The sequence below is a fragment of the Lactuca virosa genome, chromosome 9 (assembly GCF_052849685.1).
Source record: "Lactuca virosa cultivar CGN04683 chromosome 9, Lactuca_virosa_CGN04683_v6, whole genome shotgun sequence".
NCBI classification, from domain to species: Eukaryota; Viridiplantae; Streptophyta; class Magnoliopsida; order Asterales; family Asteraceae; genus Lactuca; species Lactuca virosa.
This window is the reverse complement of record NC_136434.1, coordinates 20,581,562-20,598,704: the sequence shown is the minus strand read 5'-3', so window position 1 is coordinate 20,598,704 and position 17,143 is coordinate 20,581,562. Positions and strand designations below refer to the sequence as shown.

At 36.0% G+C, this 17,143-nt stretch overlaps 1 protein-coding gene and 1 non-coding gene across 2 annotated transcripts; both read right to left on the bottom strand.

The window, feature by feature from the left end:
- Positions 1–249: 249 nt before the first annotated feature.
- LOC145138708 (xyloglucan endotransglucosylase/hydrolase protein 2-like) lies at positions 250–3,141 on the bottom strand. Its single transcript, XM_079072741.1, has 4 exons — positions 2,805–3,141; positions 2,319–2,419; positions 1,669–1,862; positions 250–1,036 (listed from the first exon to the last, which is right to left on the bottom strand). The coding sequence occupies exons 1-4, from the start codon at positions 3,016–3,018 to the stop codon at positions 649–651; spliced, it is 897 nt and encodes a 298-aa protein (XP_078928867.1). The 5' UTR covers positions 3,019–3,141; the 3' UTR covers positions 250–648.
- An 8,781-nt stretch (positions 3,142–11,922) lies between these two features.
- On the bottom strand, positions 11,923–12,029 carry LOC145141625 (small nucleolar RNA R71). The gene has a single exon (XR_013722819.1). It is a non-coding gene; the product is annotated as a small nucleolar RNA R71 (small nucleolar RNA).
- Positions 12,030–17,143: the final 5,114 nt, after the last annotated feature.

Genomic DNA, 17,143 nt, shown 5'->3' with positions numbered 1-17,143 from the left:
TGTGTGTACCACTTCGGGTACTCTTTTTAATTACATATAGACTATGTGATCTAAGCACATTCCATCATATTCCCATAAGTGTGCGGTAATTCTTTGATTCATCTTGCATATTGCAATTCTCAATAAACATTATATAATGATGAATGGAATGTAGTTAAAAAATATGATATTATTGTTATGTAATACTTCAGTGATAAATAAAAAATAATCATTTTTAAAATTCACATAATTATTGAAATAGATCCTTGACATGCCAACGATCTTCATCTTCCTGAAAAATGTGGCTCATTCTAAATAAATTGTGCGCTTCATGAGGTCTAATGCAAGTATCTTTGTCCGACAGCATGGTATCAATATCCGGGTCTCACAAATTTGTGGGGTTCAAAAGAAGCGTGATCACCCTATGGCTCTATCCCTAAATCATGCAAACTTCCTGTAAGAGTTTTCTTCCGAGATCCACGGGTCTTACAGAAAACACAAAGCTTTACTCATTTTGGTACCAAATTTTAATAAGAAATGAAGAATAAAAAATCTTCAATCTTATTGCTAGAGTTGAAGACTGGGCATTGAGTGTATTACAGCTCATAAGTAACCAACCCAAAGTCCCATGCATATTACTAACGAAGAAGTTGTTTTTTTTTCATCTTTTCACCCAGTGCACTCATGAGGAGGGGTAGGATACCTACTCTTATCATTACAATAGTCATAATTCATATACTTTTTTCTCACTTCATCATAAGCTTTCTGTTGTTTTGTGTCCAATTGCCAGTAGGTTTTGGTGTTCCACCAATAGTCTTGGGCAAAACAATCCTTATTACGATTATTGACTGGCGAGAGGCATCCATCAATCTTAAAATCTTGAAAATGGGCTTCAATTGGTCCATTTGTCCAATTGGCCTTCGTTTTGCCCCCATCAGTAGCCCAAGAAGACCCATCCCATAAGCTCACTTTCACTTGCATTGTATTGTTAGGGTATCCTACACCTTTGTTTATGTTGTTCTTATATATCCTTATTGGCGTGTCATCCACAAAAAATCTGAGAAAAAAAAAACATAATCGTTAGGTCTTATTCGGAAATCTTTATATGCTTAATGGGAAATTAAATTGAGAGTAAAATCCTGTTGTCTGGTAACAAAGTTGTTTTATTAGTCGTTCCTTGAAAATGGGACAAAATATGATATTTCGCAAACCAATAATATTTTGTTCAATGTAAAATTGTGATTAAACTTAGAGAAAAAACTAATCCCCTTATCAACCCTACAAAGTACAAAATATACAAATATTATGGGCGATGCTATTAGCGGCGACACGAGAAACACATAATTTTGTTATAGTGATATAAACGGGATTTCTTGCAGTGCAATGCACAAAATCAAACTAACAAAACCATTATAACTTTGATATTGATGTGGTATATTTATCTTTTTTTTTTTTTTGAATGACAGTTATTGAAGCATGTGAGATTTATAGGTCAATTTTAATTTGGAGTGTTTTATACTAGATGATCACTACTAGGCCACCTTGATACATCAAGATGGCCTAGTGATCATCAAAGACTTCAAATTGGAGTTGATCCAGATTCGAATCTCACATCTTCAACCTTAGGATGACTTGTACGATGATAATGATGCATATATTTTTTATAAGATAAGATAAGTAAGTGTATACGCAATCTGATGGTGGTTCCATAACAATTTGTAGTAATGGAAATCCGTTGCGGGATCAAACCAAAGAGTGAATTTTTGCTCTTTACCACCAATACTATTCGCAAATACATTTGTTTGTAAAGTAATAGGTTTGCCTGGTCGATTTCCCAAGAACTCGAAGTCTAACTCATCATGTATAGTTGTATTTAAAAACATCTGCATCGATCAAAGCAACATAATTAAAGAGAGACATATTGAAATATGTATGTAATTAACTAATGATCGACTCTTAGGAGTTGAGAATGGTGCTAATTAAACATTTAGAACTATATATTTCCAACCTTTATATGCATACATAATACATATTAAAACACACACACATATAAATATAAACTTCTTTTTGGAAATCCAGGGTTGGAAAATCAGTACAAAGACCAACCCCATTTAAGTGTTGTTATCGTCAAACCAAGTCAAGCTTGAAATCTCACTCTCATTTTGCTTCACAGGGAAATTAAATCAGTTTTGATTTGATCCAAATGGTTGATTTTTAAATAGCTCATGTTCATCATATATATTCACACTAATCTTTAATTACACTGCTTTGTTTAAAAATATCTAAAAGATTAATATTATTGATCAACAAGTTTCGAGCATTAATTTTTGCATGCATACATAAAAAGCAGTAATCACACCACCAGAATCCTTGGCGGGTAGCTTAATCTTCATCTGAAAGTAACCAGATCCATAATATGATTTCGACGCAAATCCAGCACCTACAAATTATATATTCATCACGAACACACACATTATAAAGTAATCAATTGTACGCCATATATGCATACATGAACACACACATTATAAAGTAATCAATTGTACGCCATATATGCATACATGGAGATGAACATACTTGCAATAAAATGTTAAGATTAACGTAATCAATACAATTTTCTTATACAAGAATTCATGCATATCTACATATCAAAGATGGTCATTCATTTATTATGTTTTACAAAATTTTGATTACAAAAACGAATTGGTATCATTACAATTAAAATAAAATATTATATATCATCAGGGTTGGTAATCAAATAGTAAAAATATAGAACCTAAATATATAAAAATGAGAAAGAGATAGAAGTATATATATATATAGAACACCTGAAGATTGATCCAACAACAATTGAACCTCCTTTCCTTGATTAAGTAACTGAGCGTGATGGTTTCCCCAAGTTACATTATAATTTTGATCAAATGCAACATTCTTATGATCAAAACCTCCAACGGTTCTTGCTGCATCTGCACTAAGGAAGAAAAAAACGTCCAACAAAGCGACCATTACCGACGTCGTTATCATCCATGGAGGAAAACTCATTTGACTAAACCCTGAGTATTGCGAAAACAATCCCCCAACAAATTAATTTGATTGTATATATATGTATGTATCAACTTTTGGATTAATGGGTCGTCAAAATTGAAAATGATAAGACAATGCAGAGGTTGTTAATCAATGCAGAGTTCTAACATGCATAGACATATTTAGAAATTAAATGTGAAAACGCGTAAATATTGGTAAATTCACAACTACTATTAACCAATAAATTTTTTAGCGGTAAAGATAAAGACACATTTGGACCAGAAAAACTTGTGCTCAAAACTATCTTGTTTTTTTTGGAATATACAAATTTGAACGGTATACATTCGGCTCACGTAGTTTTTAAAGATATAATGGATAAACACCAAATTGACCACGTTCTATAAATACAAATTTCGAAAATGACCTATTTTTTTGCAAATTTTGGGAATGGCCATTCTATTCGACAAGTCGTCTATGTTAAGACTCAATTACTATGGTGCCCACCAAAGGGCTTTTTTATAGGTAGACCCGACAATTTGTTATACTACACGAGTTTTCTTTGTATGGGTTTTAAAAACCCATGTTTCGTGTCGACGCAAATTTTAAATTCGTATTCCATGTCTTACGCGTTTCAAAAACGAATTTATCTGTAACACATATAGATATAAATTAAACTAGTGGTTGACACATGACACGTATAAACACACGACACATGACACTTGTACACATGTATAAACACGATTGAAATTAATGTAAGTTTGTGTTTATCCGTGTTTTCGAGTAACACGGTTAAAAATATGTATATTCGTGTTGTGTCACGTATCACACAGATTAATTATGTGTCGTGTTCGTGTTTGATACCAAAGACAAGTTTTTCTAATTTTGTCGTGTTAATGTTTGTCAAATTCATATCGTATAAATTCGTGTCTGACACTTAGTTTTGAACAGTGGGTGATGAATAATAAGTTTGTAACATTGCATTATATCATGTTCTAAATTCTGTTTCTAACAATTTTTTGTTGTAATTTGTGATTAATTGTTATATATTGCTTTGTAATTGACATGACATGGTATGTAGTGGCATATTGTTTACCAGTTACTCTAAAAAAGGAATTTCGAAAATTTTGTAATGAAGAACATGTTCGGAACTTTTCAACAAATTAAATATATTTTGAACTCGTTTACTTTTAGTTTATGTTATAAGTTTTGTGAATGCTTTTTATACATTGATTTAACATGGTATGTATCTTACTTTTAGTTTACTCTGATAAACAAGTTTTCCATAAAGAAGTGAAATTCTTGTATTGGACAAAACTATAGTCTATATGTAATTAAAAAGAGTACCCGAAGTGGTACACACAAAACTTTTAAATATGTTGGAAACATGCTAACGGTAAGGAGATGAAAAGTTGGTTTTCTGAATGGGTACAAGTATCAACTAAGTGAATAAGGGAAAAAGGGCTTAAAAATGGTAAAACATGTATTTTGGAAGATGCTAACAATATGTAAATTATAAAATGAGGAATGCCATCTAAAATGATAATTACATATGTGTGACCATATTGAAGTAAGATTATACAAATTGAGAATAAAGTGGGGCAAGATAGGATTTTTTGCAATCTAGGTATTGATATAAGATTAAGAATATAATATATTGCAAGACATCCAAAAGATATGTAAATTCATCATAGAAAGTAGGATGCATAAATAATAATAATAATAATAATGTCAAAAGTGTTAAAACGAAACTTGGTTAAAAATATGTGTTTAAACCTTTATGCATGCTTGATTAATTTCTGGAACACATTTGAAGTAAATAATACAAGATTAATCAAGGGATTTGAAGTAAAACGACACTATATACATTATATGGTTAGTTAAATAAGTGCAGAAATTAAGTTAAACCCAACATAACTATTTTTATTTGACAATCACAGGCACGCAATAAACATTTATTAAGAAAGATTATGTGTATGCAAATGCTTTTTAACAAGTCCTATGATAAATAATGTCACACCCCAACTAACGTCGGGTTGCGACGTTACAATTGGATCACAATCAACCACATATATTGAACACTTAATATATTTAAATCAATATATTATGAACTTTTAAGTTTGGAAACGAAATTAAATCATCATAATTTAAAAACAAAACAATAATATAAAACATGTCAAGTTTATCGCAAAAGAGAGGAAATATAATTTCCTTAGAACCGATGTCCTACCTCCGGATTCTTAGTTACCTGAGAATACACATTTTTAAAATACACCAACAAAAATTGTTGGTGAGTTCCACAAGTTTTGACTTCATTAGTTTTATAAAAAGAAATGTTTATAAAACACATAATGGTTAAACGGAAAAATTTGTGCAAAAACATAACCAACAATGTTACCGATATTATTCTTGTGAGATCCAATACTTATAATCTGATACAAGTATTCATGTTAATTTACTTATAATAAATAAGTAAAAATTAACATATTTTCGTGAAGTGCAATATTAAGTGTTTATTTTATATAAATAAACACTAACAATTTGTTTAACATTCTACATGTGAATCATTATACTACATACAACCTTATCTTAGTCTGTATTAGTATTTTTGTATCCGGGATTTTGTGGAACAGTAACCAAACTATATGACTTGAACCCGCCTCCGTGAAGCACAATGAAAAAAGTTTGGTGCTTGTTGTCCTAACAAAGCTTCATCGACGTCGTGATAAAAAGAGTAAAATAAAAACAAAAAGTTGTCGTCAAATTATGTTCAGATTTCTACTTATGGAGAACAAATCCAAGTCTTATACAAGGAACAAACTTATATTTATTCATGTTGTATTCATAAACAAATTGGCATGTTTCTTGTACCTGAATTTCCATCAAACCAAAAATAAGAACACCTACACAATGAGATGATCTAGGGTGCTCATGTTTAGCAAAGAGTGGTGCTAATTGAATGAAAGGATGAATAATTAAGGGATTTGATATCTACTTCTTGAAAATTCACTCTAGTAGTTGATTTCCGTCATATCTTTCATTTACTTTTTGTAGATTCAGTTTTATTCTATATAACTCGTTTAAAGATCCATGGTTGGCTATATAGTCGAAGGGTCATCTTGTTATTCATTGATCGAAGCATATTCATTATAAATGTATAGAAATAATGTATGTCTCAAATTTGGTAGAAACTTGGGTGGAAATATATTGGTGACTAATATTTCACGTGAGTTGCTATCGATCGACCAATAAGGAAGAAATATATTACTGGATCTTTGTACAAACTACGATGTTTAGGAAATATGATGGGCAACTAGTATTGTATGTAACTTCAATTTGATAAATAAATCTAATAGTTATTTAATTTCAATTGTAACATCCCAAAAATCACAACAAATTTAAACTTTTCAAAACAACTCATTTACTAAAAAGAAGTGTTTACATAACCATTGTTTCCAAAAACATTATTCAAAATCAGAGTCTCACAAGATCAACAACATAAAACCAAGGATGTGTATGGCCACGCCTTCGCCTTGCCATGATCCTCATATGTACCTGAAATAAAACTAAAACTGTAATCCAACGCTTAGTGAGTTCCCCCAAAGTACCACCACATAAACATAACAAACAACACCATGCATATAGAGCCTTCAGCATGACTGGACCGCCTCACCGGGCCTTCAGCCTATCTGGACCATGCTCTGGGCCTTCAACCTGACTGGTCTGCCTCGCAGGCCTTCAATTTATCCGGAATGCCCTGGGTGTCTTGGCCTTCAGTCCCAGCTGGTCCCCCTCAACCCAGTATACTATCACATATCAACATACACCATAACAGTTAATAGCTAGCAGATATAGATAGTCATACAGATCTAACAAATCCCTACATCATAGCAACATCCTTGTACCAAGATACAGATCTAATAGATCACTACAACATAGCAACATACAGTAAACTAGAATATCAATCCAATGGGTCGGCCTTGGTGCCTTCGACCCGTAAGTACAGTAAGGAAAACTCACGTCACAGTCTGAATGCAGTCTGAATAACTCCCTGCTCCTAGTCTACAATCAAATAACAATAACCAATTTCCCCGGCAACAGCGTCAAAACTTGGTGGGATGTCAAGTCCACCAAGCAAATGACACCCTTTGTTTGCTAATAAAACTTAATATAATCGTAAAAAGGGGTATCGATCCTCGGGGAAATGGTTGTATTCAACTACTAATGCAATCTATTAGAACTAGTGCAAATAAACTAACTAACTACAATTAAACTAAAAGGGGGGGGGTGTTGTGATTGCTTGAAAACTAAAATACTTGAATAACTAAAAAGCTTGCAATTAAGCAAGATGGTGAGATGCTCAAATGTTGGGAACAATTGGTTAACCAAGGCAATTCAACACAATGAACATTTGTGTGTTTATCATTAGGATTCAATACAAAGCTTATCATTCATCCCAAATTGGTTATAGCAATCATGAAGCATGATATGCCAAGATTCCTCATAGGTAGTATGGAGGTTGGGGAAGCCCACAACACACCTTCTTAATCAAAATCAAAGATCCAATTGAAGCAATTGAACCCAAGAAGTTAATTAGCCTTAAGAATGAAGGAATCCCCAATTCCTAGAGGATGTCAATGCTTACACATCCATAAAGGAACTATGATTCATAAGCTAGAGATGATTTCTACCATCATAAAGCTCTTGTTCTAAGTAAATTCAATGATTCAATGCAAAACCAAAAAAATAAACCAACAATTGCTCATTCAAGTACCAAGCTCATGATCAAAGTATCAAATAAGCATAAGAAAGATGAACTAGAATCATAAACATGAGATAATTGATAATCAAACATGAATCCTTCCAAAACCCACAAACACTCAAAGGTTTTAGCCAAAGTTAACCAAAATAGAGAGTTTAGCCACTCATGGCAATAGAACAACAATCACAAAAGTCTAATTGCATAAAGAAACTACCAATAACTTGGAAAGATGAAAAGAAATGAGTCTTGAGCTTCAAAACCGACTTCTCCTTGTCTACAATGGTGTAAAATCGAAGTTCTTGCTGAAAGATCCAATCCCCCAAGGTAATGGCAAGCCAAATGACCAAAATGCCCAAAACTGGGCGGTTGGGCGGGTACCCGCGCGACGAAAATTTCACCCACGCAAGTGCTGCTGGAATGCTATTGGCTCGTTTTTCCTCCACTAACCATCCCACTACCAAAGATTCCCTTGGTCCCCTCCATATCCCACATGATTCAAATTAGCCAATCATCTTTTAGCTTCAAATATGGATGCTCCAAGCCCAAAATAACAATCCATGATCCATCTTCACAAGCCCACTTCATCCAAGTCTTTAGCCTTTTTAAGCCCAAATCTCCTTTAATGGATCCGCAAAGCCCAATAATGTCTCGGAAGCCCACAAAGCCCATTTCCAAGTTAATCCATAACCGCAACAAGCTCCAAAACCCTGCAAAATACCTCATGCAACATAGAAAGTCCCCGATACGATCCATGATAAAGAAAAATAAAGAATATACAATGCAATACTAATAAAAAGAGCTAAAAAATACTAAAATAAACTAATAAAAATAAGGAAATAAAAGAAGCTATCACTCCGAAAACCGGTTCAAGCCAAATCCCAAATGTCAAAACATTTCCCATTTTAAATTAATAACATTTTCCCAAAATACTCTTGGTAAAAGCTGGTCAAAAACCACAAGTCAACCGAGTCAACATAGTCGGGTCAACTCAGCCGAGTCGACTCAGGCTTCGTACGTGGGGCGTACTCCGGAGGTACGTTGGGCATACTCAAGGTCCGAGGCATCGGGGCTAAATCTGCATACGTGCAGCGTACCATTTAGTACACCCAACGTATGCAATAACTCCCTTGTTAACTGATTAAGAGCTTATTACTCCGACTTATCATGTCCAAATGCAGACCCAAGTCCCAAATAACGTTTTTGACCATAAAGTTTCCAAATTTATGGTCTTGCATGGCCAATAAGGTCTTAACATCAAAAACATCAACCACTTAACCCATTAAGACCTCAAAACACATGCATGGAAGGAAAGATATGATCAAGACTATATTTTTTTATGCTTCTAAACACATCAAAGTGACTGAAAGGACAGCTTAAATGGATTAGAGTAGCTCATACTCAAAATACCCAAATAATGTGACCAAAAGGACACAAACTCCATGGCTAACTTAGATATATGCAAAGAATCATAAAGTTCATAACTTTATACCTCAAAATAGATCTTGAATGTGAGGTGTTCCTGGATTTAGAATGTCTTGATCTTACAAGATGATGCTTCTTTCATCACCTTGCTTCAAAAGCGCCATAAACACACACTTTTGAGCTCAAATGATCACACACAATGGATTAGGGTTGCTAAGGATGAATGAAGGTTGGAGGTTGGAGAGGGAATGAAGAATGAAGAGTTAATGATGCTTATATATGGACCAAACCCTAAAATTAAGGTTTGAAGTTTCTCCACGTACGCCCTGCGTACTCGGTGTACGCCCAACATACTAGGGTCCTCCCTAGTACTGATATGTGCATATTTAGTCATATATTTTGTATAGAATATTAATATTTTTTGGCTAATTTATTGCAATTATGGAACAAAAGATGCTTAATTACGTTTAAATTATATTTTCAGTTCAAAAGAAGTGCTCGTAAGCAAAAGGAAGCAGGAGAAGATATCGGGAGCTTGGGAATCAAAGAAAGAAGAAAAGAGCCAAAAACCAAGAAGGACTCGGCGAGTTGACCCTTGACTCGACGAGTTCGCACGAACATTCTCGAAGCAAAAGAGTCCTTGCCTTGCCGTACACGGGGATTTAATGAGAGACTCGAAGAGTCAATCCCTGGACTCAACAAGTCGCTTCTAATCTATAAAAAGGGGCTTTCAGATCGATACCCAGTTTTTCTAAGAAAACCCTTGGAGGATACTTTTCGATTGAAGGACTGCTGGAGTGTAGGAAGTCAAGGAATCAAGTCTACATTCAATCTTAAGGAGGATTAAGGCAAAAATCAAGTTTACTCTTACCCAATCTCTTGTCTAAACCATGTTTTTATTAGTAGATTTCGTTTGTGACTTTGATTTTTCTGTAATCATGAGCTAAGACTATTTTCTTCTGTTTAGGAAAGACAAATTTTGTGATTATGTGTTGATTTTATGATTTGGATTATTCTTATCTGGTGATTTGTTTTGCTAAGCTTGTTAAAGACATTTATGTGTTAATTATGACTATTTTCTGTTAATTAACTTGTAATTAAGTTGCATGACCATCTCTTAATTGCTAATCTCATATGATTTATGTGAAAACATTCTTATATGCCTAGGAATAGCGAACGTGAAACTAGGGTTAATAGAGAATATGAAAATTAATGTGTGAGCTTGTGTGACGAACCATCAGCAAGAGGTTATTTGAAGGACCAATTTAGTTAACCACTACAAGTCTTACTTAACCCGAATAAATAAACTAGGAAATTCATTAATTTAGACAACTGGCCACTGCTTAGATTAATTTGTTTTCTAAGGACTAGTAATAGCGAACGTAAACCTAATCACCTTAATCGGTAGCCAAAGAAGAATTAATCCATTGCATTTTTCATAAAATTAACCATAGGATCAAATGAGTCAAACCTAAACAGAAGTCTCCTTTAATATTGAATTTAGTTGATTTTTACTCTCTAGCTGTTATTTGTTTTGTTTGAGTTTTAGTTAGATATTTAGTTTTCTAGTCTTGCAAAACTAGAGAAAACCCCTTCTTTTATTATTTGTTTTTTTTGGATAGTACTAGTAGTTAATTTAAAATTTACCGTTCCCTGAGTTCGATACTCTGCTTACTAAAAACTATACCACCAATTGACAGGTACACTGCCTATTTTATGTCAAATTTACATTAGAAAAGTAGGATTAAAACTAGTTCGTTTCACACACATCAAGTTTTTTGGCGCCGTTACCGGGGAACGGTTCTAAAATTTAATTTGATTACTAGTGTTATCGGTCCTTTGTGTGAGATCCTTATTGCACAAAGTTACTGCTTTAGTAAATTAGTTATTAGGATAAGTTTGAAATTTTTATGTTTTAGATTTTTGATTAAACTTTTTCTGTTTTAGCCTTGAACTCGCCGAGTGCACTCGAAGCTACTCGGCGAGTCCATAGCTGATTTCCAGTTTCGTTTTTAATTTGTTTTTTTGTTTTTTTACACGTGTTTTCTGTTTTTGTTTGCAGTTCGTATATGACCAGAGGAGGAGGCACACCTTTGATTCCATCACTTGAAGACCCGGAAGCGACCTTGAAGAAAAACAAAGGAAAAACCGTAGGAGAAACCGCAACCTCAAAGAATTCACCATTGAAGAATCTAAAATCTGTTTTTAGTAAGAAAAAGGACAAGAAAGTGGGAGAATCCAGCAACTTTTCAGAGGCGGACGAAGACCCAAACAAGGACGATATCGTGTACGAATCCGAAAAAGAAGAAAGCGAATCCGAAGGAGGAAGCGACATAGAGGGCGAACTAGCTAACACCATGGCTAACATCGATGAAGTTCCCTTGGGAGAATGGAAGAAAAGGATGTGTGACGACACCGGCCCGGGACTTATGCAACCCGCGATTCCCGCAACTTCCACCTTTGAACTTAAGGGTCACATACTTGCTCAACTTAAGGAGATCCCATTCTACGGGAAAGATCACGAGGACGCATACAAGCACTTAGAAGAGGTCACCGACATTGCCGACTACTTCAATGTCCCAAATGTGGCTCGCGACACTGTTTTGCTACATATGCTACCAGTCACATTTAAGGGAGCCGCGAAAGATTGGCTCAAATCACTCCCTCCAGGATCCATCACCACTTGGACCAAGATGAAGGAAGAATTCATTGATCAATTTTGCTCTCCTTCAAAGATAGCCAAGTTGAAGAAATCCATAGCAAACTTTGAGCAACAAGCTGGAGAGTCCTTATACGAGGCATGGGAGAGATACAAAGGTTTACTAAGGAATTGCCCACATCATGATCTTAATAGCCAGCAAGAAGTCTCCATTTTTTATGATGGAGTAAATGTGACAACCAGGCAACTCCTTGACTCGCAAGGACCACTCACAAAGAAACCACCCCCAGTGATAAAGGCTCTAATTGAAGAATTCTCTAAGCACTCTAGAGAATATCACAACCCAAGGAATGACATGACTCGAGGGGCGGTGAATTCTATTACTGATGATATGGCAGCAATGATGGCAAAATTGGAAAACATGGAACGAAGAATGACTAAGATGGACCAATCCATCCATGCCATTAGAGTGGGATGTGAAAACTTTAGAGGGCCTCACCTTACTAAAGACTGTGACCTTGACGAGAATGGGAACCGGAAAATACAAGTGTGCTATTCAAGTGGTGATAGGTACGATGACAATTGGCGAAAACCTAAGAAGGAATGGCTCCCGTATGATGAATACAAAAAGGCAAAGGGGGAAAAGTACAAACAAAAAGATAGAGGCTTTTATCAAAAGGAGGAACCGGTGCAAGAAAAGAAATCAGATTTTGAAGACATGCTCACGAGATTTGCAACTGCATCCGAAAAGAGACACAATGATACCGATGCTGCAATAAAAGAACAAAGAAATATGTTTAGAGTGCATCAACCCATGATGATAGATCAACAAGCCATGCTTAGGAATCAGCAAGCATCTATTCCGAACATTGAAAAACAACTAGGCCAACTTGCACTACAAATAAACGAGAGACAACCGGGTGGACTTCCTAGTAATACCGAAAATAATCTGAGAGGTGCACATATAAATATCGTGACGACTAGGAGTGGGAAAATTATTACTCCTCTGATCCCCATTCAGAAAGAAGATCCAAAACTGGTGCAAGAGGAGGCAGAAAAGCAGAAATCGTTGAAACCCGACACGACTCGTCGAGTCGAAGACATGGACTCGACGAGTCCCGCACCTGAATTGAAAAAAGAGCCTCCTGTTAAACCTTATCAACCTCCATTACCTTTTCCAGGTCGTGCTAGACAAGATAAGCATGTTGTTGATTATCAAAAGTTCCTGGAACACATCAAAGCCCTTCAAATTAATATGCCCTTCATCGAGGCGGTTGCACAAATGCCCAAGTATGCCAAATTCTTAAAGGAACTCCTCACAAATAGAAAGAAGATGGAAGAAGTAAAGGAGGTAGTTCTCAATGAAAATTGTTCAGCCGCCATGTTAAACAAAGTACCTAAGAAGAAAGGTGACCCGGGAAGTTTGACATTGCCTTGTCAATTCGGAAATTTGGCAACTATACATGCATTAGCGGATTCGGGGGCAAGTGTAAATCTCATGCCATATTCGTTCTTTAAGAAATTAAACCTTCCGGAGCCAAGGCCAATTCGAATGGCAATACACTTAGCTAATGAAACGGTGACATTTCCAAGGGGAATATGCGAGGACCTATTGGTAAAAGTCGATAAGTTCATGTTTCCAGTGGACTTTATAGTACTAGACATGGAAGCCGATCCTCAAGTCCCGATCATACTTGGAAGACCTTTCCTCAACACCGCGAGTGCTATAGTAGATATGCGAGATTAAAAACTCACCCTTAGGGTGGGAGACGAATCAGTTACATTTGGGGTTGATCAAGCAATGAAGCATGCAAGGTTTAGTGATGATACGACATTCTCCGTAGATATGTTGGACGAACTAATAGAAGATTGGAAAGAAGATAAGTCGAGAATTCCACCATTACTTTTGAAGAAGATTTTGATGCTGAAAGGGACCTGAAAGAGATAGAGAAACTGCTAGAAGAGGCTGACTACAATAATTTAATCATAAGTGTAGAACGCTCGACTCGCCGAGTCGACACCCCAGACTCGACGAGTCCATACGGGAAATCGCGATCAGATGAGGACTTTAGCCTGGACACGACGTGTCACCTATCTTGACTCGTCGTGTCCAGTGTGCAAAACACAAAAACAGATCTTAAAACTTTACCTGATCATTTGGAGTATGCATTTCTTGAAGATGGTGATCAAAAACCAGTAATTATAGCTTCTGACCTCTCCAAGTCTGAAAAAGAAGAGTTAGTCCATGTCTTAAAGAAAAGAAAGAATGCCATTGCATGGAATATCACTGATATCAAAGGAATAAGCCCCTCTTATTGCTCTCACAAGATCAACCTGGAAGAAGGAGCAAAGCCGGTAGTGCAACATCAAAGGCGATTAAACCCGAACATGCAAGAAGTGGTCAAGAAGGAAGTAGTCAAGCTTTTAGATGCGGGGATCATTTATTCTATTTCTGACAGTCCATGGGTTAGTCCTGTTCAAGTGGTGCCCAAGAAAGGCGGGATGACGGTAGTAACGAACGACAAGAACGAGCTTATTCCGACCCGAACGGTAACCGGTTGGCGGGTGTGCATCGATTGTCGAAAGCTAAACGATGCCACTCGTAAAGACCATTTTCCCTTACCTTTTATTGATCAAATGCTTAGAAGATTATCCGGCCATAGCTATTATTGTTTCTTAGACGGATTTTCGGGTTACTTCAAATACCCATAGACCCAATCGATCAAGAAAAGACTACTTTCACTTGCCCAAGTGGGACTTTTGCCTATCGCTGCATGCCTTTTGGGTTATGCAATGCACCTGCGACCTTTCAAAGATGCATGATGGCAATATTCCACGACATGGTGGAAAAGTTTATGGAAGTATTTATGGACAATTTTTCTGTTTTTGGATCTTCCTTTCATGATTGTCTTGCTAACCTTGACTTGATGCTTGCTAGGTGCGAAAAAACCGATTTAGTTATCAATTGGGAAAAATGTCACTTTATAGTTAAAGAGGGTATAGTCTTGGGTCACAAGGTATCCAAAGCGGGAATTGAGGTGGATCGGGCAAAAATTGATACAGTTGCTAAATTACCTCCACCAACTAATGTGAAGGGCATTAGGAGCTTTTTAGGTCACGCGGGTTTTTACCGCCGTTTTATAAAAGATTTTTCTAAAATAAATAGACCTCTAACTCAATTACTTTTAAAAGATACACCATTTAATTTTACTAAAGAGTGTCTAGAGGCTTTTGAAATTTTGAAAGAGAAATTAACTAATGCCACGATCATTATTGCCCCGAATTGGAACTTGCCTTTTGAAATAATGTGTGATGCAAGCGACTTTGCATTAGGAGCTGTACTTGGCCAAAGGGTTGATAAGCACTTTCGACCCATTTATTATGCAATCAAGACTTTGAATCCGGCCCAAGAAAATTACACCACAACCGAAAAAGAATTACTAGCCGTGGTGTATGCTTTTAACAAATTCCGCTCTTATCTTATTTTATCTAAAACAACTGTTTTCACTGACCACTCTGCTACTAAGTACTTGTTTGCCAAGCAGGATGCGAAGCCTAGATTGATTCGATGGGTGCTTTTATTACAAGAATTTGACATCGAGATCAAGGATAAAAATGGAATGGAGAATGTTGCGGCTGATCATCTTTCTAGATTAGAAAATCCAGAAAGGGAAGATAAAGACAACATGGATATTGGAGATAGCTTCCCGGAAGAATATTTGATGATGATTGTGGATGAAGACCCATGGTATGCAGACATTGCAAATTACTTGGTTGGCAATTACCTTCCAAAAGGCCTTACCCATCAACAAAAGAAAAAATTCTTTTCCGAAATTAAATATTATTTTTGGGATGAGCCTTATCTTTTTAGAAGCTGTGTGGATGGAATTATAAGAAGATGTGTTTTGGCAAGGAAAGTAGTGACATATTGGAGCATTGCCACAATGGACCAGCGGGAGGACATCATGGAGTACAATACACTGCTAAAAAAGTGTTTGATGCGGGATTTTATTGGCCCACTATTTTCAAAGACGTGGCTTCTTACATAAAGGAGTGTGATGCTTGCCAAAGAACGGGTAATATATCGAAAAGGAATGAAATGCCCCAATTGAATATTCAAGTTTGTGAAATCTTTGATGTATGGGGTGTAGATTTCATGGGACCATTTCCTTCACCCAAAGGCAACAAATATATACTAGTGGCGGTGGATTATGTGTCAAAGTGGGCGGAAGCATAAGCATTACCAACTAATGATGCAAGAGTGGTGGTAAAATTCTTAAAGACGTTATTTTCAAGATTTGGAGTGCCTAAAGCATTAATTAGTGATCGGGGAACCCACTTTGCTAATGATCAACTAGTAAAAGTGTTGCGAAAATATGGGGTACGCCATAGATTTTCAACACCTTACCATCCACAATCAAATGGGCAAACCGAAATCACAAATAGGGCACTAAAACGAATATTGGAAAAATCGGTGGGGAATAATAGAAAAGATTGGGCGGACAAGTTCGATGATGCACTTTGGGCATTTAGAACCGCATTCAAAACACCCATTGGAACAACACCTTATAAACTAGTGTATGGTAAAAATTGCCATCTACCCGTAGAACTTGAACACAAAGCCTATTGGGCTTTGAAAACATGCAATTTTGAGCCACATGAGTTGCGTGCAAATCGACTTTTGCAAATGAATGCCTTGGAAGAATTGAGGAATGAGTCTTATTCTAACTCATTAATTTATAAGGATAAGACCAAAAGATGGCATGATGCAAGGTAGAAAGTAAATAAAGAGTTTGAGGAAGGACAAAAAGTGCTATTATACAATTCAAGACTTAAACTTTTTCCGAGAAAATTACGCACTCGTTGGACCGGGACTTTTTCAGTTAAGCATGTCTATCCTTATGGTGTGATAGAGTTATAGAACAAATAAGGATCAAGCTTTAAAGTTAATGGGCATCGGGTTAAGAGATACGAAGAAAGAATGTCACAAGACGAGAGAATTGAAGAAGAGTTGGACTTGAAAGAAACCGCATCAACGTAGAGCAGAAAGGAGTCCAGCTAAAGACTCCTCAAAAAGAAGCGCTTGACGGGAGGCAACCCGTTACGAGAGTTTGCTTTCTTTTTCTTTTCTCATTTTATTTTTCTTTGGTTTTCTTAGGGTTTTTCAATCCAATTCTTCCTAATTGTCTGCAAATGATTGCTTGAGGACAAGCAAGGCCTGAGTGTGGGGTGTGGTGTTAATATTTTAAGAAAAGTGAAGCTTTTAGAAAAAAAAATTCAAACAGCTTAACAGACTCGCCGAG

Coding starts and splice junctions, on each gene's coding strand:
- LOC145138708 (XM_079072741.1), bottom strand. CDS start 3,018: ATGAGTTTTCCTCCATGGATGATAACGACGTCGGTAATGGTCGCTTTG. Junction 1,863..2,318: donor GTGTGATTACTGCTTTTTAT/GTATGCATGCAA, acceptor TGATCGATGCAG/ATGTTTTTAAATACAACTAT. Junction 1,037..1,668: donor TGGAACCACCATCAGATTGC/GTATACACTTAC, acceptor TTTTTTTCTCAG/ATTTTTTGTGGATGACACGC.